Raw genomic sequence first — 25,390 nt, 5'->3', positions numbered from 1 at the left:
CAGAATCCAACAGCAAATTAAAAGGATCATACACCATGATCAAGTGGGGTTTATTCCAGAAATGCAAGGGTTCGTCAATATACGCAAATCAGTCAATGTGATACATCATATTAACAAATTGAAGGAGAAAAACCACATGATCATCTCAATAGATGCAGAGAAAGCTTTCAACAAAATTGAACTCCCATTTATGATAAAAACCCAGAAGAAAGTAGGCATAGAGGGAACTTTCCTCAACATAATAAAGGCCATATATGACAAACCCACAGCCAACATCGTCCTCAATGGTGAAAAACTGAAACCATTTCCACGAATATCAGAAACAAAACAAGGTTGCCCACTCTCACCACTCTTATTCAACATAGTTTTGGAAGTTTTAGCCACAGCAATCAGAGAAGAAAAAGAAATAAAAGGAAACCAAATCAGAAGTAAAGCTGTCACTGTTTGCAGATGACATGATACTATACATAGAGAATCACAAAGATGCTACCAGAAAACTACTAGAGCTAATCAATGAATTTGGTAAAATAGCGGGATACAAAATTAATGCACAGAAATCTCTGGTATTCCTATACACTAATGATGAAAAGTTTGAAAGTGAAATTAGGAAAACACTCCCATTTACCACTGCAACAAAAAGAATAATATATCTGGGAATAAACCTACGTAAGGAGACAAAAGACCTGTATGCAGAAAATTATAAGACACTGATGAAAGAAATTAAAGATGATACAAGTAGATGGAGAGATATACCATGTTCTTGGATTGGAAGAATCAACATTGTGAAAATAACTCTACTACCCAAAGCAATCTACAGATTCAATGCAATCCCTATCAAACTACCAATGGCATTTTTCACACAACTAGAACAAAAAAGTTCACAATTTTTATGGAAACGCAAAATACCCTAAAGAGCCAAAGCAATCTTGAGAACGAAAAACGGAGCTGGAGGAATCAGGCTCCCTGACTTCATACTATACTACAAAGCTACAGTAATCAAGAGAGTATGGTACTGGCACAAAAACAGAAATATAGATCAATGGAACAGGATAGAAAGCCCAGAGATAAACCCATGCACATATGGTCACCTTATCTTTGATAAAGGAGGCAAGAATATACAGTGGAGAAAAGACAGCCTCTTCAATAAGTGGTGCTGGGAAAACTGGACAGGTACATGTAAAAGTATGAGATTAGAACACTCCCTAACACCATACACAAAAATAAGCTCAAAATGGATTAAAGATCTAAATGTAAGGCCAGAAACGATCCGACTCTTAGAGGAAAACATAGGCAGAACACTCTATGACATAAATCACAGCAAGGTCCTTTTGACCCACCTCCTAGAGAAATGGAAATAAAAACAAAAATAAACAAATGGGACCTAATGAAACTTAAAAGCTTTTGCACAGCAAAGGAAACCATAAACAAGACCAAAAGACACCCCTCAGAATGGGAGAAAATATTTGCAAATGAAGCAACTGACAAAGGATTAATCTCCAAAATTTACAAGCAGCTCATGCATCTCCATAACAAAAAAACAAACAACCCAATCCAAAAATGGGCACAAGACCTCAATAGACATTTCACCAAAGAAGATATAGAGATTGCCAACAAACACATGAAAGAATGCTCAACATCATTAATCATCAGAGAAATACAAATCACAACTACAATGAGATATCATCTCACACTGGTCAGAATGGCCATCATCAAAAAAATCTAGAAACAATAAATCCTGGAGAGGGTGTGGAGAAAAGGGAACCCTCTTGCACTGTTGGTGGGAATGTAAATTGATACAGCCATTATGGAAAACAGTATGGAGGTTCCTTAAAAATCTACAAACAGAACTACCATACGACCCAGCAATCCCACTACTGGTCATATATCCTGAGAAAACCATAATTCATAAAGAGTCATGTACCACAATATTCATTGCAGCTCTATTTACAGTAGCCAGGAGATGGAAGCAACCTAAGTGTCCATCATCAGATGAATGGATAAAGAAGATGTAGCATATATATACAATGGAATATTACTCATCCATAAAAAAGAAACGAAACTGAGTTGTTTGTAGTGAGGTGGATGGACCTAGAGTCTGTCATACAGAGTGAAGTAAGTCAGAAAGAGAAAAAGAAATACCGTATGCTAACACATATACATTGAATCTAAGAAAAAAAAAAAAAGGGCATGAAGAACCTAGGGGTAAGGTGGGAATAAAGACACAGACCTACTAGAGCATGGACTTGAGGATATGGGGAGGGGGAAGGGTAAGCTGTGACAAAGCGAGAGAGTGGCATGGACATGTATACACTACCAAACGTAAAATAGATAGCTAGTGGGGAGCAGCCACACAGCACAGGGCGATCAGCTCAGTGCTTTGTGACCACCTAGAGGGGTGGGATAGGGAGGGTGGGAGGGAGGGAGACGCAAGAGGGAAGAGATATGGGAACATATGTATATGTATAACTGATTCACTTTGTTATAAAGCAGAAACTAACACACTATTGTAAAGCAATTGTACTCCAATAAAGATGTTAAAAAAAAATAAAGTACTTTTCTCCACATCCTCACCAACAATTAAATTAGAATATTCGCTAACACCATATATACAAAAATAAACTCAAAATGGGGTAAAGACCTAAATGTAAGACCAGAAACCATAAAACTCCTAGAAGGAAACATAGGCAGAACACTCTTTGACATAAATAGTAGCAATATTTTTTGGATAAGTCTCCCAAAGCAATGGAAATAAAAGCAAAAATAAACAAATGGGACCTAATTAAACTTAAAAGTTTTTGCACAGTGAAGGAAACCATTGCCAAGAGGAAAAGACAACCTAACTGAATGGGATAAAATATTTGCAAATGCTATGATGGATACAGGTTAATATCCAACATATATAAACAGCTCATACAACTCAATATCAACAAAACCAAACACCCTGGTTAAAAAATGAGCAGAAGAACTCAACAGACATTTTTCCAGAGAGGAAGTGCAGATGGCCAACAGGCACATAAAAAGATGCTCATCATCATTAATCATCAGGGAAATGCAAATCAAAACCACAACCACACCTCACACCTGTCAGAATAGCAATTAACAAAAGAACACAAATTTGCTATAATTTTAGAGCTAGCAAATGGTAGTGCTAGCCTGTACTCCTCACCACAATGCTACAGTTTCTGTCCTTTTTCAGATGTGGAAGTAAGGAAAAGAGGTGACTCTAGGCTTCACTTTTTTTAAATACTGGATAAACGGTGAGGTCCAATGGCTTCCTGTTGTGTCATCACATGGTGTTTCCTCTGTGTGTGCACATCCACGGTCTATTTTCTTCTTCTTACAAGGACACCAGTCCTATTGGATGAGGTCCCTACCCTTATGACCTCATTATATCTTAATTACCTCTTTAAAGATAGCTCCTAATACGGTCAAATGGGGGGTTAGGGCTTCCACATATGAGTTTGGGGTAGCCACAGTTCAGTACATAATTGTAACTGTGGAACAATTAGATTACTATGGCTCATACAGAGTTAGAAATAGAATACTGATAGGAAAAACTGGAACTAGATTTTGATTTATGAATTATCAGCAGTGGAAATTATGGATGATACCACCCAAGAAGAATGTGAAGTGGGAAGTTAATTAGAACAAACACAAACTCCTGAGAAAAAACAATGTTCCAGAAGGAAGGACTAAAAGAGAAGAAAGCAAAGGAGAATGAGATGTACTAGGAAAATTAAGATAAATGGATGGCAGGGAAAGAGTGAATTTAATGACTTGTGGAACTGTCAACAGCCCCAAATGATATATAGAAGTCAAATACAATAAGAAGAGAAAAGGTCACAGAATTTGGCAATTTGGAAAACTTTAATGATTTCAGCAAGTATATTATCAATAGCATGGTTAGAGGAAAAGGCAGATAGCGTGGGAGAGAGTAGTAAATAGGAGACGAGGACGCGGACCCCGTAAATGTGACCTCGCTTTCAAGACCTTTGGGAGTGAAAGGAAACAAGAGAGATAGGAAGCAGCTTGAAGGAGAAGTAGAGAGAAGGTGAGCTGATCTAGCCCATGAGAGCTGGTCCTGGCTCATGCTGAGAGAAAAAGAAGACTAGAATTCAGCCTTAGGTTACTCTTCCTTAGGCTTTCTGTTTAGCCAGTAAACAGTAACGCAGAGATATACATATATACAATCAAAAGATCCAGTGAGTCAGTGCGTCTTGCCTATGATGGACTCAATACCTGGTATAGGGTGAAGAATCTGCTGGGCAAAAGGACCCCAGGGCATGGATTCACTGTCCTTACAGGTTAAGGCTGAGAGGAATGCCGTGGGGTGGGAATGTGGAGCAGAAAACCAGCACAGAACAAGGTCCTTCCTATTTCTGTAGAAGAAATAAGTGCTGATCACCAGTATACACTTCCTAAATCACTGCACCCTACAAGAAATTCCAAAGCAGTGGAACTGGCACTGGCCTAGCATACAAGCAAAAGATTTATTTTATTTTTTTAGTATAGAAATACGTTGCGAATAGACTGAAAGGATAAAATGTGGTTAGAGAAAAAGAGATTGAAATGTAGGAGAGGGAAAGAATAGTTTCAAGTAGGTCCTTGAGAAGATGGATGGAGATGGAGTTTGACACTCAGGTGGGCAACTTAGCTTTAGGAAAGAGGGAAGAGGGACAAAGCTGTTGGTGGAGGTAAACACTGAGTTTAAAGGAGAGAATTGGAGTTGAGAAACTTCACATCTTCTAGTCTTCAGCTGTTCAAGAAGGAGATGGCACAACTATCCCTGAGATGGTACTAGTGTACAATAAATGAAGTGGCTCATCCACGGTGCCAGTGGGACCCAACAGAACCCTGGGTTACCTGGACTTACTCCTCTGTTTGCTTTCTGAAGGCTGAAGCTCTCCTAAGCCGGACCCTGCCTTGTCCTTATAAAACTGATCTCTTTCATAAGGCCTCCCTGGCACAGAACAGGACATCATACAAGTGGGTGAAATAACTGAATAAATAAATGAAACACTCACTTCTTCAACAAATTAAATAATTTAGTGTGTTTTAGAGAAGTGGGAGCATTAATACTGACAATAAGTTTGGCCAGAGAATTAGAAGATTTGAAAATGTTTATCAGTTTAGTCAGAGAAAGACAAAGCATAGCTGTGTCATAAATTCCCACATATGTCTGACAAAAATCTTGAATGGAAGCTAATTTCAACAGTATTAGATTTTGAGCTCTTTGAGACAGGATGTCTTATTTATCTAGCCTAACACATAATTAGTAGTTATTCAGTAATTATTTGTTGAAGGAATGAATCCCACGACTTACATTAACCCAAGCTCCAGGAATAGAATTAACATTTAATATATAATATTAAAATTAAGCTAAATAGAAAGTTGAATAAAATATTAAAAATAATGGCATTCCTTATTTTTCTATTCATTACGGCCGATTCCACGTTCCTTCTTTGTATTTCAAAATTCAAAGAAAATAAGGAAAATGACCAGGAAGGGATAGTGTTCACTTCCTGGGCTTGGTTTGAGTCCCTCACCCGCCCCCCACGCTCGACTTAATGTTTAACTTTTTCTTGAAAGAAAGTTTCATGCACGAAGGATATATCTTGAGAATTAACATTCGTTCAGTCTTTGGGTGATAACTTCATGGGGTTTTTCATTTTTCCATGTTGCTTATCCGTACACCCTAGTATTTCTGAAATGGAAGTCGTCTGACAGTAAGTAGTTTAGGCTTTGTAAGTGAACAAAGAGCTGGAATAAGGTAAGTAGATTCAGTTAAACTACCACTGCTGGATTCATAAAAATAAAATGACTCCTTTTGACCTATTGCATTAAGTTCCAACTCTCCTACTTCAGTTCAGTTCCACCCGTACGATCTAACCCTGTTTCTTACACATTCACAAGGCACGACTTTCTTCCAGTTACCACGTGAAGCTCTCATTACCCCCTGTGGTGGCCACATCAGGAAGCCATTTCTCTTGGTCTTCTCTGATTCAGATACTTGCCCTCTTCTAAGGGCACTGAGTTCCCATTTGAGTCCCACATCTTCCAAGAAACCTTTTTATTTTTTTGGTTCCTTATGCATACTTCACTCTGTTACAGAATGTCACTTTAGGTAAGTACCATTAGAGTTTGTGCTGCATTCTTAGAGTGTCATTAAAAGGGGAAATATCTATGTTAAAAGTCTTGGCTGAAATGCAAGGTTAGCTGAACCCCAGCAGGGTCCCAAACCTGGGTACAGATCTCCTCAGGTATCTTCAATTTTTTATGATGCTCTTCATTACAGTTGGGCATTTGCTTGAACGCTTAACACCAAATGCTCCTCTTTTCTCACCGAGACACAGAGTTCTCTTATCCTCTTCTGGATCGTTGGCCTGATAACTGAAACTCTGTCAGGAAATTTTTGTTGGTTAAACTTTAATGCTATAAGCTTTCTGACATATGAAAGTAGAAAAGCCTTAATAAAGAAGGATGAGGATAGGCAAATCCAGTCACTGTCTGACCTACCTAGTCTGTCTTTATATTTAGATTTTTTTCCATAGACTATTTCTAGTAGAATTCCTTTACCTCACATTCTTTGAACTAGGAACGAAACCAGATAATTCTAAGTTATTTTAAAGATTTGGATATCTACATTTTTATACTTGCTACTTGGATAGGATGAGTAATACAAGTCAAATATTTTCGTGTCAGGGAAAAAAATTCTGTGGAAATGCTACTTGATTTATATATTTATGTAGCCTGCAGTTTTGTGACCTCCTATCTATGAATGAAACAAAATGCAGTATTTTTATCAACAGCACCCTAGCATCCTACTATATCTAGTGTGGATATTAAAACGTAAAAGACTGGTTTTCATACCAAGGAGCTCATACTTCCATGGGTGGCACAGGTTTTACACAGGTCCTGCTTCAGAAGATCAAATCACAGCAACGATTTAAGAATAGTATTGGTATGTGATGATAATAGATGCCTGATTTAAAGTTATATTGAATGAAAGTCCTAAATGAGTGGCACAGGTGATTCACGTTGTTAATTTTAAAAAAGAAAAAAAATAAGTATGGATCAAAATTTTAAAAACAGCTTTTTTTGTGCAAGTTATAATCTTATTGGGCACTAGAGGAATTGCTTCCATGTAAAAGAGAAGGGAGAGAAATAAAGAAGTGTTGGGAATTGTTCTTCTGTGAGCTTGTACACAAGTAAGCCAGAATCTTTCTTTTCCTTTTCTACATACATAGACTCACCCACATGTGTGTGAATATAGGTTGTGTGTGTGTGTGATTTCCCCTCTTAGCCCTTTGGTTTAGTTTTGCTTATGTCTGGATGATATACTTCTGTATTTTAGTCTATTAAGTATGAAATAAAATATTCACATGATGTGCATCTCTCTTGAGGGATCTGTGAGTACATTTTACTCCTGTACTTACAGACCTGTTGCACATCCTCAAAAGAAAGGTACTTCGCAAGAACAAAGAATAATTAATTTTAGCCCATTTTAAAAGACTTGTTTTTACTCTAAATACCACAGGTATTCTGAGCTGGGAAGTTATCTTCAAAGAAGTAAGAGAGAGGAATACAGAACATCCTCTTGAATTCCCATTGCTGGCATGCACCGCATCTAATCCTCACATCCCAACAAGTTGGCATTTCTCTACACCCATATCTAAATTTTGTGACATCTGCACGGGCTAAACAGATTTATGCCTTAAAAATTATTTTATTTAAAGGCATGCCTAAATTTAAAAGCATGGAAATTCATTATTTAATACTCTTCCCTCTGATGAAAACCTCTTTTAGTAGATTTTATACATTTCTTTAAAATATTATCTAATATAAAAAAAGATGAAAGTGACTGGATATCTTCTGGATGAATAGGATGGATTATTTTCTTTCAGCTCATATTTAAAATTTTCAATAGCTTCTTAATTTCTCAACTATATGTTGCATTTTAAAAATTACTTCAACTCTGTCTATTCTAAGCATCTAATGTAAACAATGACCCTACTATTCTCAAAGCTTATAATGATGTTTATGGGGATGGAATAATTTTTATTGGCTTTCTTCCTCAGAATTCTCAATGTAGAAGTTTTTTCCTTTTAGTTTTATCAGAGCACAGAGGCCTCTTTGCTCATAATATGCATCTTTTTAGTGAACGGGATATGTCACTTCTTCACATGTCAATCATGTCACAAAAATTACTTTGAGTCACTAGAATAGTTGCCTAATTGAGGAGAGGAAAATCAACTATCACACTGACAGAAAATATAAAGTGTTAAGGTCATGATGGCACATTTTACTTATAAGACAAATCGTCTATCAGTGGTAGAAAGTTAACAAATTACTAAGAAAACTTTAATGACAAATTCTTGCTATTTTCCTCATATCAAGGTACAGTTTAAGGTACAGACAATTAAAACCACATTTAAGACAAATTGCTGGTTTCCCACTCTTAGAAGATGATGGTCAACTTGCTTGAGCAACTGTTATGGACTGAGTATTTGTGTTCCCCCCCAAAATTCTATGTTGAATTCTAATCACCAATGTTATGGTATTTGATTCAAAATATAATATAGTTCTCATTTTAGAGTAAACTTTCATTCATTTTTCCATAGACCCTTTTATCATTTTTATAATGTCTCAAGTTTAAGAACCCCCTTGATATATACCTAATTATTTTTGCCCAAGGCAGGGAAAAAGCAAACAAAAACGACTTATTTTGTATTCATTAGAATTCCTAAGTTTCATTACTTTATTTGCTACAGAGAACCAAATTCTATTGGGAGGTAAAATTTCCTACTTCAATAATTATTTTTTATCTTAGCATAAATGGAATTATAAGTGTCTATAATGAAGAAAGAATAGAGAATAGATGTGAAGAGTACAAGCAAAGGGAATGGTCTCTTTATGTGGGATGGGCAGTGCCCCTAAAGGGAAATGAAGGTAAAAAGGAAGATTGAAGGTACTTTACAATAATACCATAGGCCAGCCCTACTACTAATTTTTTTTTTTTTTTTTTTTGCAGTACGCGGGCCTCTCAGTGCTGTGGCCTCTCCCGTTGCGGAGCACAGGCTCTGGACGCGCAGGCTCAGCGGCCATGGCTCACGGGCCCAGCCGCTCCGCGGCATGTGGGATCCTCCCAGACCGGCGCACGAACCCGTGTCCCCTGCATCGGCAGGCGTACTCTCAACCACTGCGCCACCAGGGAAGCCCCCTACTACTATCTCTATTCATGCAGAAGGACAATATTTTTGGAATAGTATCTGCTGTATATTGTGTTTCTTAACAATTATCATTTTCCCAAGATCTCTACCCTTTGAAGCTTATGCATCTATTTCATTGGAGGCAGGGTGGATAGAGCCTAGAAAAAAGGTGAAAGTAGGGCTTCCCTGGTGGCGCAGTGGTTGAGAGTCCGCCTGCCGATGCAGGGGACACGAGTTCGTGCCCCGGTCCGGGAAGATCCCACATGCCGCGGAGCGGCTGGGCCCGTGAGCCATGGCCGCTGAGCCTGCGTGTCCAGAGCCTGTGCTCCGCAATGGGAGAGGCCACAACAGTGAGAGGCCCGCGAACCGCAAAAGAAAAAAAAAAAAAAAAAAGTGAAAGTGAACTTCGATCATTTAAAAAGAGCTTTGCATGTACCCAAACTAAGGATTGCTTTCATGTGCAAGAGCCAAGTCCTTTTGAAGAGAAGAGGTTTTCAGATTTCTGAACTCTATGGAGGTTGACTATAGAGCAAATTATGATGGGAGAGTAGGAAGTCAAGCCATGACGTAGGGAAGTGACTGTGATGATCAAGTGAGTTAGATATGAGGGTGCAGCATTTTTATGAAGAAAAAGGGCCCTGGAATGGCGTTTCTAGCTAACTGTGGCTCAAAGGTGGCACGGGCAAAATCTAGATGACAGAGTGTCTGCCAGGTAGTCATCAGAAGAGTCTATTATCTCTATATTCAACATATTCAGTATCTGAACCCTTTCTACCACCCTCAATTTTACCTACCTGGTCTAAGCTTCCCTGGGTTATTGTAATTTTTCCTGACTATTACCTCCTGCTGCTCCTCCCATCCCCCCAATATACACTCCATGCAGAACATCACCCACAGGGCTTCTGTTAAAAGTTAAGTCATATCAGGTCACTCCTCTGCTCAAAACTCTCCAACGATACCCCGTTTATCTCAGAGTGAAAGCTGAAGTCCTATGTTTACTAACATGTTTCCTCTGACTTGAACAATGCCTGGAACTTAGTAGGAAGTCACTAGATACTTGTCGGGTGAGTTAAAAGTTAATAAATAAATTCCTATCTCATTGGAAGTAAACACTAAGGTCCTTCTGGTTGACTACGAAGCTTTAAAGTTCTGCTCCCCACATCCCCACTTTGTCTGTACCTCTCTCTTTTTCCTTCCTTCTGGCTGGATAGAGTATCCCCCAAACTTAGCAGGCACACTTGCCTTAGGACTGGAAGCCTGGCCATTCCTTTTGCCTGAAATGCTCTACCACAAGTTAGAATATCTGTGTGGCTCCCTCACTATCTGTGTTTGTGAAAGCCTTTGTGAATCTTTCCCTGACCATCTTATTTAAAATTATAACACCCACACATCTCTCTTTTCTGCTTTATTTTCTATACAATATTTGTCATTATGTAATATGCTATATACTTTACCTTTTAATAAATTACCCCCACCTTCCAAATATAAATGTCAAGATAGTGTGTATTTTCATCTCATTTATTCGTTCCTGTTCTCCCAATGCCTAGCACACTGGTATCTGGCATAGAGTAAGCACTCAAAATGCATGTACCGATTTAATGAGTGAATAAATTAATAATATGAAGAAGGCATGGTTTGGGTTACCAAGGAGCAGAGGATGGAAAATAATAAAGTAGGCACTCTGCAAGATAAAATAGAAATAAAAACACTCAGATATTACTCTGAATATTGCTACTAATGGTCTATATTACCTTAAAATACTCTTTGTACTCCACTTTACCAATGGCAGTGTCTCATCTACAAAGGAAAGTTGAGTAAGATGTTCTACATGATCTTTTGCAGCTCTGATATTTTAAAAATTTTCATGATAGATTCTATAATCCATTTTTGTCCATTTTCAGAAAATAGATACTTATAATTATTTAAGTCTCTATGTATCCATATTAATCTGGCTTTTGTCAGGATTACATCAATGTAGCAATTTTGAAGTTTTTTTCCCCAAATAGAAACAATTACAAAAAAAATTTATAATTTTTGCTGTTAATCTTTCCAAAGCAATGACATGAAAGAGAAAAATACAACTTCACACACACATACAGCTGAAATTTATTGGAAAAAAAATATAAAGCTATCTATCTCCTCTTCCAGGCACTTTCCCCCAGCTGGTTTAAGGATATACATCATCATGGCTTATAAACTTTAATTTACAAGCAACAAATATGGTAGTGTTATAAGCTTCTGACCATTGCAAAATCACTGACTGCAAGGCCTGTCTCCTCAGAAACTAATCAAAAGGTGACACATTCTGTTAACTTCCTATTATACATTCAGAACATCATCTTTCAATTCAATGTCATAAAGAATTTATGTAGGACATTAATCATGCAAGACCACTAAATTGTTCTCATTTCAGTGATAATTGTTTACTCCTTTAAATGGTTTGTGTTGAGTTTCAACAATTCAATTGAATAAAATATACCTTCCACTCACATAAAATATATCTTTCTCTCTGGGCTGGGAGAGAAAATTAACCTATAGAGAGGAAAAAACAAACTGAATGTATAATATGATTGGTAGAAAAACTAAAATTTTATAGAGCTCTTCTCTTTTAATGACATACCAATGGAATCGAGGATAATGCTATGGCCTTCAATAAAAGGAATCCTGAAAAACAAAATGAAACAAAACAACAACCAAACCATGTATAACCATCAAACATGTAAAACCAAATACTCTTCAATAGCTACATGACATGGTTGTCTCTGACATGAATTAAAATGTCTTGTAAATGAAACGCAGTACACCTTGTTAGTCAAGAAGCTAAATGTAATCAAAGTGGTGTCAATCATTTGCTGGGAACAAAAGAAACGGAAGTCTAATGGTAGATGATTCAGAAGTATCTGGTGAAATGGGCATGAGAGCTACAAGTCTTATCATTTGACTTCTAACCCTAGGTCCACTAATGCTTCTGTAACCTTGAGATTGACGCCTAAACTCCTGTCTCCATTTTCTCATGTGTAAAACGAGAGGGCTGGACCTGATCATCTTGTAGTTTTGTCCTAACACCAATATTTTATGGGTCTATAAGGAAACTCAGCTAATCAAAACTTTGCTTAAACAGAAAAAAAAAAGCAATGATTTGTCATCTGTGTTTAGATTTTCCCACTGCCTACTGGATAGAATAAGAATAGGATCAATTTGAGACAGCCCTTTCAGCCCAAGGGTGCCATAACTAACGGCACTGTCTATTCCTGCTTTCTAAATGGAACCCTACTATATACGTTATTTTTTTTTCCTGTGGTAAAGTGTCTACTTTATAAGCATAATAAATAGCAATTGCCCTTTAATGGCAACTTTAGCTGTGACCATTATGGCACAAATTTAAGTGCTTAAAAACACTAATGGGAGTGATACAATGTTAATTATACCAAGGGTATGAAGGCTGTACACAAGAACTCCTCCAAAATTAAGTAAAGCCCTAGCTAATTCTAATTACAGTCTGTCTGAAAGAGATAAGAGAAATTAAGCACCCCCCCTTTTTTTTAAAGTGCCTTTTTAATATAACAGCACTATTTGCCCACATAGGTTGAGAAAACATTGTGACTCAGAAGAGTTGGATTCTGAAATAATTTTTTTTTCAGTTTAAAAGAGAAAGGAAAAAAGATGACTTACACAGAAAATGCATTTTTACTTGAAACAATGTTGATTTTCTCGTGTTTTAAGCCTAATACAAACCATTTTTACAGAGCTCATTCATTAAATTGTCAGACACAAATTTATATCATGGGAATTTTAAAAATGCATTTTATGAAATATTTAGAAGATGTATATTTGAAAATGAAACCATGAAGACTCTCCTTTTCCTTATCATCAATGGAAAAATAAAAAATTTTAACAACAGCCATTTCAAGTATTTTTATTCTCCCCCTACCCCCGGCAAATATCTATCTCTTACTCTCTCTTCTTTTTCTTTCACTCATTTATTGAATGCCTTCTATGTGTCAGTACTGGGCATACAAAACTGGGTAAGATAAGCCTGCTGCCCTTAAGTGGTTTATAGTCTAGCAGAGAAAACCAGAAAACAAAACAATTCAGGTTTAAACCTTGGTATTTATTATTGGATAAACATTTTTCTCTTTGTCTTCTAGCCTTGTTTATTCTTCAAATTCTCTTGCTTTCCTCATTATAAATTGATTTACATAGATCCCTAACTGGATTGAACTGGAGTAGTACAAATGACGTTATTGATTTATCCAATTTTACTAATTTGTTAGAAATAAGAAGTTCATAGGTTTTCCAGAAAACCTCTGTGGGAAAGCCTGGCTCATTTCAGTGCTACCATTTTAAAACTGAGGCAAATGACGTCTCAAAAATAATGAAAACAATTGGGTGACAGCCTACAATTTTCAATACACACGTTATTTTAACAGATCATAAACCAAGTAAACTAGCATGAGGATAAGAAAAATCCACTCATTATAAATAAATGACAGTCCTAACAAATTGAAATCATTTAATTCCATGGAAAAGTGTCCCATAATCTCTAAATTATAGGTATTTGCAGGTTAACCCAAATAGTTATGGCAAGTTACCTAGCTACTTAAAAATTTTCATCCTTACCTCGAATCATTTATTATCTGTGACAGACTTTCTAATTTGTCCATATATCTAGTTTTAAGTGACCAGTAGGGCATATGTCAAATACCTGTCTTGGAAGCTTATTTGTCATTTCAGCAACACCAATTTTACAGCATTAGGATAGCTTCCATGACATTTAATCTGTGTTCCATTTGAAAAATATTGTACGGCTACTCCTAAGTATATGTTTCCAAATACTAGACAACTTGCACACTCTTTTCTTTTTCTTTTTTTTTTTTTGCGGCGCGCGGGCCTCTCACTGTTGTGGCCTCTCCCGTTGCAGAGCACAGGCTCCGGACACACAGGCTCAGCGGCCATGGCTCACGGGCCCAGCCGCTCCGCGGCATGTGGGATCTTCCCGGACCGGGGCACGAACCCGTGTCCCCTGCATCGGCAGGCGGACTCCCAACCACTGCGCCACCAGGGAAGCCCTCTGCTTTTCTAATATATGTAGATCCTCACTTTCTCCTGATGCCAAGTCAAAGTAAACAAATAACTTATACAGAAGTTCAAAGGTTCTATTGTCATTCCTTATGATCATTTTCTGAAATTGTTTATTTTTGAGAAATTAAAAGCTATTAGTAAGACTTGGACATAATTTTTCATTCTCTTCAGATTATTCTTGGGTTTTTCTCTACCATGTGAAGGTACACACACACACATCACACACAGCAAATTCACTAACAATTTTCTCCCCATTTTCACTCACAGGCATGGAGTCATTTTTCAGATTGTTCCTTCCTGGTAGACAAGTCTACTTCTGATTATATTTCTTTTGCTATTTGACTGTTTTTTCCCCATACTAAATGTCATCTCTGTAATCATCCATCTTATATTTTCAGCTTCTTTACTGATAACTATAGCATATTCTATTTAGCATTGCCAGTATTTCTCACTAAGGTTATTTAACCTTCTATTAGATGGTTACTCTACAGGAGCATTATTCCCTTCAATAGAAAAAAAAATAGACTTAAAAATAAACAACTTAGGAACTTCCCTGGTGGCGCAGTAGTTAAGAATCCACCTGCCAATGCAGGGCACACCGGTTTGAGCCCTGGTCCGGGAAGATGCTACATGCCATGGAGCAACTAAGCCCGTGCCCCACAACTACTGAGCCTGTGCTCTAGAGCCCTTGAGCCACAACTACTGAGCCCACATGCCTAGAGCCCGTGCTCCACAACAAGAGAAGCCACCGCAATGAGAAGCCCGTGCACCACAACGAACAGTAGTAGCCCACGCTCGCCGCAACTAGAGAAAGCCTGTGCACAGCAACGAAGACCCAACACAGCCAAAAATAAATAAATAAATTAATTAAAAAAATAAAATAAACAACTTATTGAAAGCATCAAGGATAGAAAGAAGGGTGAGATGATGAGAGAATGTGGAAGCCACACAGGAATGGATAGTGTGTTGGAGAGTTGGAAAACCATAGTGATGGAGGTCACTATGATGATGGCAATGCTAGATCACAGAAACTTGAGATGTGGCCCTGGAGATAGCAGGTGCCTGATACCAACTCTATGTGACTGTGGGCCAGCCACAGGATTTCTCTAGCACTGTTTTTCATGTCTAAAACAAAGAGTTCAGTATTCTTGGAGGATATTCAGAGAAGAAACAAAGAAGAAAGGCAGAAAACTTAAGGAGTGTTTCATTATCAGAAGATCAGGAAAAAGAGATAAAATTGAAGATAAAATGGGAAAGTGATTTAAAATCTTAGATTTTATTCTACAAGCAATCGGCAAAAATCACATATAGAAATAAAATTATTGATCATTTAGTCTCCTCCTTCACACACACACACACACACACACACACACACACACACACACACATCCACACAGGCATACACACAAACCAGGATGCAGTTATGGTAGAATTAGTGTATTCTTATCTCCCAGAGTTTTGTAGGGGCTAGAAAAGTGTAGGGTGCTTAGACTTGGTCCTCTATAAAATAAAGGGAGACCAAAATATTCCACTGGTAATACTAGCTGTAGTCTAGATACAGAAATAAATAAAGATAATAGGTAGATAGATAGGTATAGATAGATAGATAGATAGATAATTACATAAGAGAAAGTAAGATGGAACCAAAAAATCTAGGATTTGGCCTCTTAGATTTACTTCTGTCTTCTGAGAGAGGAAAGTAATATGGGTTCTGTCCTCTAGTCTTTATTAGAAATTATTCAATTTAGTTTGTATCAGGATAAAAATAGGAAACAGATTCATGGCAAGAGAAATACATCACTTGGGAATCACTTCTTGAAATTCACTAGTTCAACTTATGCTAATAAGTAATATAGTGAATGTAGCATAAATGGATGAATTGCCCCAGCTAAATGGAGATAGGGCATTTACTAGAATCTTAGTTCAATATGCCATGAACACAAGTTATTTGTCTAAATATATAATTTCTTTTGGGTTGTTGGTATTAGAGTGGCTTTTTGCTTGTTATTCCTGCACTTGAAAATGCCGCATAAAATCTATATACTTTTAGAACTCTCTTATAAACAAAAAAGAACTTACCTGATGAGGTTTTTTAGCTTGAAATTTCACTTTTCAAATTAATTTAATTTTTACAATTATAACCTTGATTCTCCTTTCTGGTCAGATCTATTTTATTACATAAGAAAGACACAGAGCGTGACAGACAGACACACATGAGACAACAGTTGGGTTAGAAAACAAGCAATGATGTGAATAATGCCCCAAACTGGATAATTTCAAGGAAAATTCCATTTGGTTCTTGAAGACACAAAACGAGCTGGAGAGAACAGATTTACTTCTATGATTGCTTTATGCTGTACTTGGGCCAATACTGAAATGATTTTACATATCCCAGGCACATACCAGCTGCTGGAGGTGAGGAGGGAGCTATAACATACTGGATACAGAGGAAAAACTTTATTTTACATATAATCCACAACATAAAATGCCATTCTTAGAGCTGTGGCTGCCTTATGACAAAACAGGTTAATTTCTGCAGTTCAGATGAGTTTAAAAAATTTTTTTAAAAAATCAAGTTGAATTTTTTTATGCAGAATCGATCACTTCAGTCAAAACTGCTAATTTCAAGGCCACAAGCAGATGCAGATAGAGTCAAAGTAAGAACAAATTATATTGCCAAGTGGCTTATAAACATTGATCACTTTTCCTAACTCTATAAATAAAAATGAGTTTTACCATATTTGAAATAGCCCCATATAAAGTGACGCAAACATAGAAAGACGGGATTTTTTTTTTTTTTTTTTTTTTTTTTTTTTGCGGTATGCGGGCCTCTCACTGTTGTGGCCTCTCCCATTGCGGAGCACAGGCTCCGGACGCGCAGGCTCAGCGGCCATGGCTCACGGGCCCAGCCGCTCCACGGCATGTGGGATCTTCCCGGACTGGGGCACGAACCCGTGTCCCCTGCATCAGCAGGCGGACTCCCAACCACTGCGCCACCAGGGAAGCCCGAAAGATGGGATATTTTTAAAGGTCAGTGTCAAAGGAGAAATGCAGACAAAGAAGGTAAAGAAAAAAGAAAATACATATATTAAGCTACCATCTCTCTAGTATTTATTATGTGCTGAGTATAGTGCTTATCTATAGACACCTTATTATAAGTCTCAATATGATGCCCAAATGTAGGTATTATTATTGCTATTTTCCCATTGAGAAAGTTGAGACTCGTGAATTTGAGAAACTTACCTTAAACAAGATACAGAATTGGTAAGTAAAAGCTTTCTAATTTGGACTCAGATATGTCTGCTTTGAAGACTTGCTTCCCCCATTCCTGTCTTTAAAAAAAGAAAAAGAAAAAGAAAGAAAAGGACAGAATGTAATTTTTTCTCTAGTATAGTGGGGACTCTCCTTATCAAAGACAGCAGTCCAGATCTGAAATGTTACATTCTGAACCCTGAAGCTAAAATTCAGACTGACTCTTAAAATTTAAAAGGGTTTATTTATTTACTTAAAAAGATGTGGGCTGCTAGCATCCTGTAATGCAGAATTTTCTTGGGATTGCTTGACTTATGTGCGTTTTAATTGAAAAAAGCAGAGGTTGAGGAGAATTAGAGTCTCCAAGGTCCCCTGGTAGAATAGACCTGGAGTAATATGTAGGTCATATTATCAGTCTGAATCTGGGTTTCCTCCAGTGTAAAATGAGAAATTGGACTCGTTGACTTTTAAGATCCTTCCAGCTATAAAACTCAGTAAATGTAAGCATCCTGATTCTTATCCAGTATTCTTATACTACTCCAACCTATTTATCATGATATTAACGTAAATCCTTCTGATGTGCTGGCGATCAATGATCCAGTTCATTGAGAACTGACCAGAACAAATATGTAATAGAGAAAGAGAAGCAACCACTTTACTCTATTGTCACCTGACATGGAAAGGGCTAAAGATGTATTTATATTGTGATTAAAAAAGATAAAGGATCTCTATTTGAGTTGGTCCTTGAGTCTGTTGTTAGATTTTTAGGCTGACTTACTTATTTGGGGGATATAAGTTTCTTGATTCTCTCTCCTCCATTCGAATTGTACTGATCTTGTCAAGTGCAACAGTGCATCAGAACACTTGGAAAAGAGAAGGACTGATCCAGATCAAAGATACTAAACGCTAAGCCAGAAACTTTAAGGGGGGAGGGGGGCAGTCTTAAACGGAAACACATACTTGACAATTTGCTTCCTTTTCCCTCTCTGTTTCTGTCTTATAGCACTTCTGACAAGGGTATAAAGTCCATGTTTGTCACTTTGGCAGTTTCTAATACCATAACACGCAAATTCCCTGGTACATAAAAGTGAGAAAGGTAAAATCTAGCACATTTGGCATTTTTAGATGGGCTACAATGGTAATTGTTTCTTTTAAGATGTCAAGCTAGTCTATTGAACTTATCTCCTGACTGTAGTGTATTTATCCACCTTTAACCCTCCACTTTGCTTTGCTATGTAGCTGCAGCCAAGGAATTTGGGAGGTGGATATCCTACATTTTAATTCATTCTTGAAACAATCAGATCATTCTTTATACCTGTGAAAATGTCTTTAATCTAGATCAGAAGTCAGCAAATTTCTTCCATAAGAGGCCAAACGGGAAATATTTTCTTCCTTATAGGCTATACCAACTCTGTAGCAACTACTTAAGCCTGCTGTTGTAGTGTGAAAGCAGCCATAACCAATATGTAAATAATGGGTGTGGCTGTGTTCCAACAAAACTTTATTTACCAAAAACAGACAACAGGTCAGGTTTGGCAGTGGGTTGGTGTTTAATGACCCTGATCTAGATCCTTGTATTTCTGGCCATCCATTCACTTCTTATCTTCAAGCATTGAACCATCATTATATGTTGAACATAAACAGATATGCAATAAGGTTTTGGAAACCTATTACTTCTGTCTGTCTTGTTCTCTTCTTGATTTACAGTGAAATCCTACTCAGCCTTCTGAGTCCAGATCGTATTTCACCTCCTCTCGGGAATTTTTCCAATACCTTCCCCTACCCACTCTCTATTTACATGGCATTTACTTCTTCTTTGTATAGTTATTGCTTCTTAAAAATATCTCCCATTGTGTAACATGATGAGATTATATCTCTTTCTTCTTCACCAAATTATAGATTTTTGAGAGGAGGATAAACCAGGGGTACCGGTCCTCGGGCTGTTAGGAACCGGGCCGCACAGCAGGAGGTGAGCGGCGGGCTAGCGAGCTAAGCTTCATCTGCAGCTCCCCATTGCTCGCATTACCGCCTGAAACATCCTCCCTGCCCCCTGCCCCCATCCATGGAAACACGTCTTCCACGAAACCGGTCCCTGGTGCCAAAAAGGTTGGGGACCGCTGGGATAAATGATAATTCAGCTTTGATCCCTCTGGCCAAGGACTGACTTTAGCTTGTAATTAAGTATTCAGTAAGTGCTTGTTCAGCTGTGTGCATTAGGGAGTTTAAGTTTGTTTTTGTTTTCTACTTTATAAGAGAAGTTGATCTTTTTGAATTCCAAAAAAACATAATGACAAATATTATGTGCTTATTAAAAATAACATTTAGTTAAGATGTGAACTGATACCACAGCCATAGAATATATTTTCTTTTTTAACAAACAGGAAATTTGAATATGTCAATCCATCATATGATCATGGATAAATGACCTTAGTTCCCAGCTTGCCTTGCAGGCAGGTGCTGCCATGTGACTAATTTCTGGCCAATAATATATGTATGAAAAATGTTGTGTGGAACTTCTGGGGTGACTTCTTAATCTTTAAGGTTCTCACAACTAGGCCTGACCTAGTTGTGAGAAGCACGTCTCCCGATTTCCTATCTCTCACTATCTTTCTTTCTTTTTGGAATATAGAGATCATAAGTTCCAAGTAGGTATTTTGGAGCAGAAATATCGAAATTACCTGGGTGACATGCTGGTGCTTCTATACTTCTTATGGATTGTCTTCCTACAAGACTCTTTTATGTACAACTGTTATTTTTGGTCTCTGTTACAGAAGCCTGTCTGATAATATCTAACGAATATAGTGCTATATATTCCATTTAACAGTAAGTGATTTCAACATATTCTAAACCTCATGCCAATGTTTCTTTGCCAAATATAGAAACAAAAGAGGGCCTCTCCCCCTCATGACTGATAAAGGACATAAAGATTTAAAAAGAGAGAACTCTCCTTGAAGTGATAAATAAGATAAACTTCAGGACTTTCCAAAATGACAGTCAGTAACTTTTTATAAAATATAATATTAAGGTTTATTTAAATCTAAATGAGATGTAAAATGTGAACAGAGTACTTTCGCATCTCTCTCATAAAACTATTTCCCATTTCAGGCAAAAATTTAGGTATTTGCCATGGCAGGAGAGCAACATATATGTAGATTGCATAAAACCATTTAGGTATAAGCTTGTTTGACTCCTGGTTCTTTATTTGGCAAGATATGTGACCACTGGTGCTTTTGTGCCTCCAAGTCTTTTTCAGAAGGATGATCATGGATCATGATGAGGACAAAAGGGTACCCACTTTAGAAAGCAATGTAGATAAGTGATTTTTAAAGTTAAATACATAATCTCACTAAAAAGGAGTCCTATATGTCTGGTCTCTGTTCCTTTAACTGTGTCGAACACTCACTGTCCCTTTAGAGCAATATTCCCTTTTAAAGCAAGAAGAGAAAACCTAAACTTGACTTGGAGATCAAGCAATACACCAGCTGCCTAATTACCTGCAGGCACTTGCAGACCATTCCAGAATATCATTCTGTCTGGAAAGGTCTCCTCCTAACAACATTTACATTTCTTATGAACACTGTGCTTAGGTCACAATACCTGTTAAATTACAGAAAACTGAGTCTCAGCTCCATCTCTAAAATAAAGGGAATGGAAAATATGATCTCTCAGGTCTTTTCTTGTTATAATTTTCTATGATTTTATGATTCTCTGGAGATTCATTCACCAGGAATTGTTGGGAGAGAGGATTAAAGAAGAAAGAATAGTGCAGGAGAGAATGCTGGTACATTTAAAGTGGAGGGAGAGCCAAGTTCTCAGTCCACTGATACATTGAGAAAAAGCTTATAATCCATCATATTACTTTATGGTTACCAGCTCTCCAATAATGGAAGGAAATCTGCAACTGAATATAAGAATGTGTTGTGGGTCACATTTTGAACTTCAAACTTACGAATGCAATTTTTGTGTACATTTCTTGAAGTTGTGGGAAGGACATAAAAGGGAAGCTATTCACCCTCTGTACCTACGTAGCTTCATTCTTGGTATGAGCAATGATGGGTGTGAGCTTGGAGGTAGGATGGGGGCAGCAGCTGGTAGAGCTGCAAGAGAGCCTTCTGACAGCTCTCTGTTGCTGGTAGAGTCCCAGTTATATGTTCCCGCCACAAAGTATACATTTATCAGCCTAAGTCAAGAATGTAAATTATCACTTCTCACTTTTCATAAGTTGCACAGAATACAATTCTGATTCTTAGGTATGTAATCTTGTAAAGTTTCAAACGTATTACAGGGAAAACTCCGAACAAGCCTATAACTGTTAGATGTCTATATCTAAATTTTCACCATGAGCAGCTTTGTGTATTTTTTTTTTCCCTCAGTGAACATTTTATTGAAGCAATAAAGCACAAAGCAAGTTAACAAAGTGGGAGAAAGAAGATACCAAGAGAAAAGATGGTAACAACACAGGAGTGGAACCTTAAGTCACAGGAGCAGGAAGGACTTGAACTGGCCATAAAGGCATTATGGCATGTCAACACGCTATCACGTAAAAGAAAGGGGGATCCAGTTATCATTCACTTCTAGTTTGCTCTCCACCAGCTTAATACTCCATCTAGCCATAGATGAACATGTGGCAAGTTGTAGAGACGCAGATTCTACTTAAAAGTTAGCAAGGAACTAAACGTTTCATTGGTCAAGTGGGCCAGTGCTATAAATACAGTGGTTTAGCACATCCAATGATGCAGGTCCACAGGTGTGGGATAGGAGCTAGAATTTTAATAAGCTGACCTTTGCTGCTAAATTCTTATGGGTGCAGACATTTACCTATACAATTACCCACGTGGTGGGAGGGGGGCGGGAGGGGCAGCTAACAATGCAAACAAACCTGCCTATTACCATGTGATGGAATATCGACACAAGAAAGCCCAGTTGAAGGATGCTGCGTACTTTTAGAAAGCCTAATTTCACACTGTAGTATTCCCCTCCTTCATTTTAAAAGGCTGTGGTTTTAAAAGCTTTTGTTCTTTGCCTGAAAACAAGAGAACTTTGGTCAAAGCCAGTTCTTAAAAGTAACTTGTCCTTAAACATAATTTGAAAGGCAGTGGAGGCTTGTTTCCTCATATAAGTGTCCTAACTTTTGTTCTTTCAAACAGGCAAAACAATGAACTACAATTACAGGTACCAGTTTCTTCTCTCAAAATCTGAAGTTTATATTGAAAAAAAAAACCATATTTCCTATGAACATCTAAAAAAATATATATCTAAAGCATTAAAGAAAATAAGGTCTTAGAAGAAGCATCAACCTTTTGGGGTACTATGTTCCTAAGATTAGGCTCTAAGATTTCATAACAGGAAGCCCAGAAATTATTAGAACAAGTCTTTTTACATGAGCAAACACTCCCAGTTACAGTATTGTTTTGGCATCTAGATCTTTGACTCAACGTTTTCCATGCAGTCTCAATTTTACTAGGCTTGCCTTCTGGTATCTGAACCTACAAACCAACTCTAGATTATGATGCTTTCTAGGCACACCTGCAGCACAATGAGTGGTACCCACCACACCCTAACACTACCCAGCCCTTAACACCTTATATAGAGTGACAGCTCCCAGGAAGATGTTAAAGCTGAGCCAAATAACCTACATCTTGATTTCAGACTAAGATTAATGAGCGCTTTAAATGAAATTACCTTATTTAAAGAATCTGGAGAAAGAGATATATATATAAGGTAATTCATTTCTCAAACTGCAATCTCAACTAACTAGGCTTAACGGATGTATGGACTAATTGGTAACCCAGTAACTCCTACAAATTTGCAGTATTATAAAATTTGGTTCCCACAGTATTCATTACCCTTCATGATGAAGTACAAAAGTTTAGGGTTAACCTGTTTAAATTTTTTCCAAGCCAACCACATAAAGTTTTACAAGGATGATCTAACCAATTATCACAGAACCCCACTAACTAAAGGGGGCTCATTGTTAGGTGGAATTTTAATTTAATCAGTAACTGATTTATCAAGCGATCTGTTTTAAGTGTCTGTTAAGGATCTTTCAGTAGAAAATGCAATATTTGCTTTTCCATTTTGAATAACACACCAAATTTCTGATCAAAGAAATTTTTACATAACAAACATTAGAGACCACGGAATCTTATTCTAACAAAACACTAATTACAACGACCACTTCCAGAAAGTGGGATTACCAGGCTAGATAAGATCCCAAGTAATAGGAACTATTTTTTGAAGAGTTCAATCAATTTAAGTTTGAAAACGGTTTCATTATTTTAAAAATCTATTAATTTAGGCAAAATTGTATAACAGATCGACTATAAAATCTTTTATTTTTAACTTAACCTGTTTAAGGGGCCAATATGACTTTGGTAAATTTGAATAACAGGACAAAATAATGTTATCCAAATTGAATAATTTATTGCTGGTCTGAGACTTGCCTTGTTTTACACTTAAGTAGAATTTACATTATTTCCACAGACAGCAGATAATCAATATTTAAAGGAATTTAAGAGTGACCTATTCAATTTATTGAAATCTTACATAACTCAAGCTTTATAAAAAGCCAACATAATTCGAAATTGGGTTCTCCCTCTAAAGCCCTAAGTGTTCAAAGCTTGAAACGGTTAATTTAAAATTAAGCCAACAAATATAACAATGACAGAAACCGCTGCAGCAGATCCTGCTGAAGTACTTAAAAAAAACCAAAACCTAAATTAGCTTAATCTTTACAAAAGTTATTTTAGCTCAAAAGCTATAAAATCAAAGTTATCTTGATTCTACAAAGGGAGAGGATCCTTGACCTCATCTTTTTCATCAAATTTGGCTACAAATCCAATTTTTGTATGCCCCTTTTTCCAGGAGATTCTTCTTGCAGAAGAGGCCAAGTACAAACGTGGAAGAGTAACTGCCTAAGCAAGTAGGAAAGTGTTCTGTAATAGTGTGCAAAGAATGTAGAGTTGTGGGTTAATTTCTGGAGCTCGATCTGGATCGTGACCTTGACTTTGAATGAGATCTAGAACGGGATCTTGAAGCTCTTTTTGGTGGAGGGGACACAGAACGGGCCTTTGGGGGTGGTGCAGGTAGGGGTGACTTGGAACGAGACTGGCTCCTTGATCGAGGTTTTGACTTTATATCACCTTCCCCATTTTCTCTGGGGGAACGAGATGGAGAACGAGACCTGCTTCGAGACTTCTCATATTCATCCTTCGATCTGCTCCGAGAGCGCAAACGGGAGCCTCGATCAGACTTAGGTTTAGGTTTGCTTTTTGATCTAGATTTCCTGCCTTTTGAACGAGAACGTGATCGACCTTTGCTCCGAGACCTGGACCGGGAGCAACTTTTTGAGATACTTCGAGATCTACTGCGGCTGCTCCTACGACTTCTACTTCGTGACCTTCGTCTAGTCCGTGACCTTGATCTGCTTCAAGAATAAGACCGCCTGTGGATTGTTCGTGGTTTATCTTCCATTAGTCTAATATTTCTCCCATTGATTTCTGTACCGTCCAGCTTATCCAAAGCACACTTCATGTCCGAGTAGGAGCGAAACTCACTGACGCCTTCATTTGTGCGTTCTTCGTGGTCATCCGCATAGGTTACTTCACCTGCTCGTCTCATGAAATCCTTTAAATCTCGCCAACTGCAAAGACTAGAAAGGTGTTCTACAATAAGCCTGAATTCTGAGCGTACAGGTGGTCCAGATTCACTTCTGCCAGAGGTTCTCCGACTGCCGTATCTGCTTCCACCACTGTGGCTTCCGTAGCTGTAGCCGCCACGCTCGCGGCGCGGCCCCCAGCATGCTCCACGATCACGTGCTCCACGATCACGTGCTCCACGATCACGTG

General features: G+C 37.7%; 1 protein-coding gene across 1 annotated transcript in view; it reads right to left on the bottom strand.

Annotated features, from left to right (window-relative positions):
• Positions 1-24,512: 24,512 nt before the first annotated feature.
• LOC114890589 (serine/arginine-rich splicing factor 6-like) overlaps positions 24,513-25,390 on the bottom strand; it is a 1,124-nt gene continuing 246 nt past the window's right edge. The window contains 1 exon segment of the mRNA XM_029214215.1: positions 24,513-25,339. Within this exon segment, the coding sequence (XP_029070048.1) occupies positions 24,513-25,339 (827 nt within the window).

The sequence above is a fragment of the Monodon monoceros genome, unplaced genomic scaffold (assembly GCF_005190385.1).
Source record: "Monodon monoceros isolate NGI ecotype Baffin Bay Population unplaced genomic scaffold, NGI_Narwhal_1 Super_Scaffold_11, whole genome shotgun sequence".
In the NCBI taxonomy this organism is placed as follows: domain Eukaryota; kingdom Metazoa; phylum Chordata; class Mammalia; order Artiodactyla; family Monodontidae; genus Monodon; species Monodon monoceros.
This window is presented reverse-complemented; position numbering and strand designations above follow the sequence as displayed.